The sequence below is a fragment of the Pundamilia nyererei genome, unplaced genomic scaffold (genome assembly GCF_000239375.1).
Source record: "Pundamilia nyererei isolate P.nyererei 1_Seehausen unplaced genomic scaffold, PunNye1.0 scaffold00200, whole genome shotgun sequence".
Taxonomy (NCBI): Eukaryota; Metazoa; Chordata; class Actinopteri; order Cichliformes; family Cichlidae; genus Pundamilia; species Pundamilia nyererei.
In genome coordinates, this window is record NW_005187601.1 from 407,881 (window position 1) to 409,393 (window position 1,513).

At 40.4% G+C, this 1,513-nt stretch overlaps 1 protein-coding gene across 1 annotated transcript in view; it reads right to left on the minus strand.

Annotated features, from left to right (window-relative positions):
* The window catches only part of LOC106456418 (SH3 and multiple ankyrin repeat domains protein 3-like), a 130,733-nt gene that overhangs the window by 51,355 nt on the left and 77,865 nt on the right, over positions 1–1,513 (minus strand). Inside the window, exon 2 of the mRNA XM_013914468.1 lies at positions 546–773. Within this exon, the coding sequence (XP_013769922.1) occupies positions 546–749 (204 nt within the window). The 5' untranslated portion in view covers positions 750–773. The remainder of the gene's footprint in view (positions 1–545; positions 774–1,513) is intronic.

Genomic DNA, 1,513 nt, shown 5'->3' on the forward strand with positions numbered 1-1,513 from the left:
ATTTTTATAAAGATTCCTATCTGTTTAATGCATGGTGACACTGTTTGTAAGCCACAACTGAAATGCCACCGACTGTACCTTTCCTGCAGGTCTCACACATTAATGGCATCATTGCGTTTGAGTTTACTGCAAGCCAGCTTTCAATAAAAGCTTTTAGATCACAAAAGAGGTTAGAAGGTGTTAGAATACACAGCATTCATTTCCAGTACATATCAAGTCGCAAGTTTATGTTCATCAGTCACGTTAATATTTCACACAGTCACAAACATGATCAATTCAAAACATTTATCGGGTTACTGGCATCCCATCTAGGGTTAGGGTCGAGGTCGTTTCCCTTACTGATGAAATCTCATACGTTAATGTTAACATTAATATTGTTCTGTTAAACGCTTTGAGCTCTGGCGTCCCAAAAAGATGAAAATTTTAACAAAAAAAGAGGTGGATGTTTGCCTAACCCTACCCTAGATGCAGGTGAGCTGGTGGATGCTACGAGGTTAACATCAGCACTCTCAAAAGCTCTGTTCTCATCCTTCACAGATACTCACTGTCTGCTGCAAGTCAGGGATCAAGAGACGGATAACCAGTGAGTTCGTGTGAATGTCGTCCATGCGGTTCTGCGATGGCTCTGCAGTGGCCCTTATAGTCTCATAGATGGTTTCTTCGCGGGAGCTCTCGGAGGCACAATCATCAGAGTAGTCGGAAAAGCTCTGGGCCATCTCATCCTCACTGGAGGTGGAGCTTTGGGGCATAGTCAGCAGGCCCGGGGAATTCAGCTGGGACAGAGAAGCAAACAGGAAATAATATCAGGCTCTTGCAAAGAGATGATTAAAGAAACTAGATATTCAAATTGAATAATCTCCTCCTGTTCCCATCAGACACCTTCTGTCATTTCAGACAGCCGTCAAAGACCACGCATGCTACTTTGTCTCATCCATCCTGTGCTAACAGCTTGTACAGTGGGCTTCAGTAAACTCCCAGAGGTACTAATATCATCTAATATATGCAAAAACATGGTCTGGCTCATTAGTGCTTTCTGTATATCACTAAATGAACTTCACGAGGGTGAAAACTGCACCTGAGAGTTAATCTATTCCCTATGGCCAAATGATCCACTGTCAACATGATTTATGGTCTTATCAGTCAGTGCCTCCAGCTGTGTGCTTGTAAGTGACCCGGGCAGAATGAAGATACTGAAATAACCCGAATGTCTGATTAAATATATTTTCAACTTTTCTCAGAAGTCAGTGTGTGGGGATTTGGAGGTTAAATGTTTTATATTAATTAAATACTAACAATTAATATCCCCATATGTCATTGACCTTACACTGACAAAAAAGATTTCTTTTTTAAAGTAACTGATTAAAACAGTACCCAACACTCACACTGAACTATTCTCACTTGTTGACATTAGATAACAGTTAGAGGTCTAACATAAGTACTAAACACAGACAGAGATTAAATGGTTTTTAGGTAAAACCTTCCCAATGTATAACTTCTTCTTCATTTCGTTCAT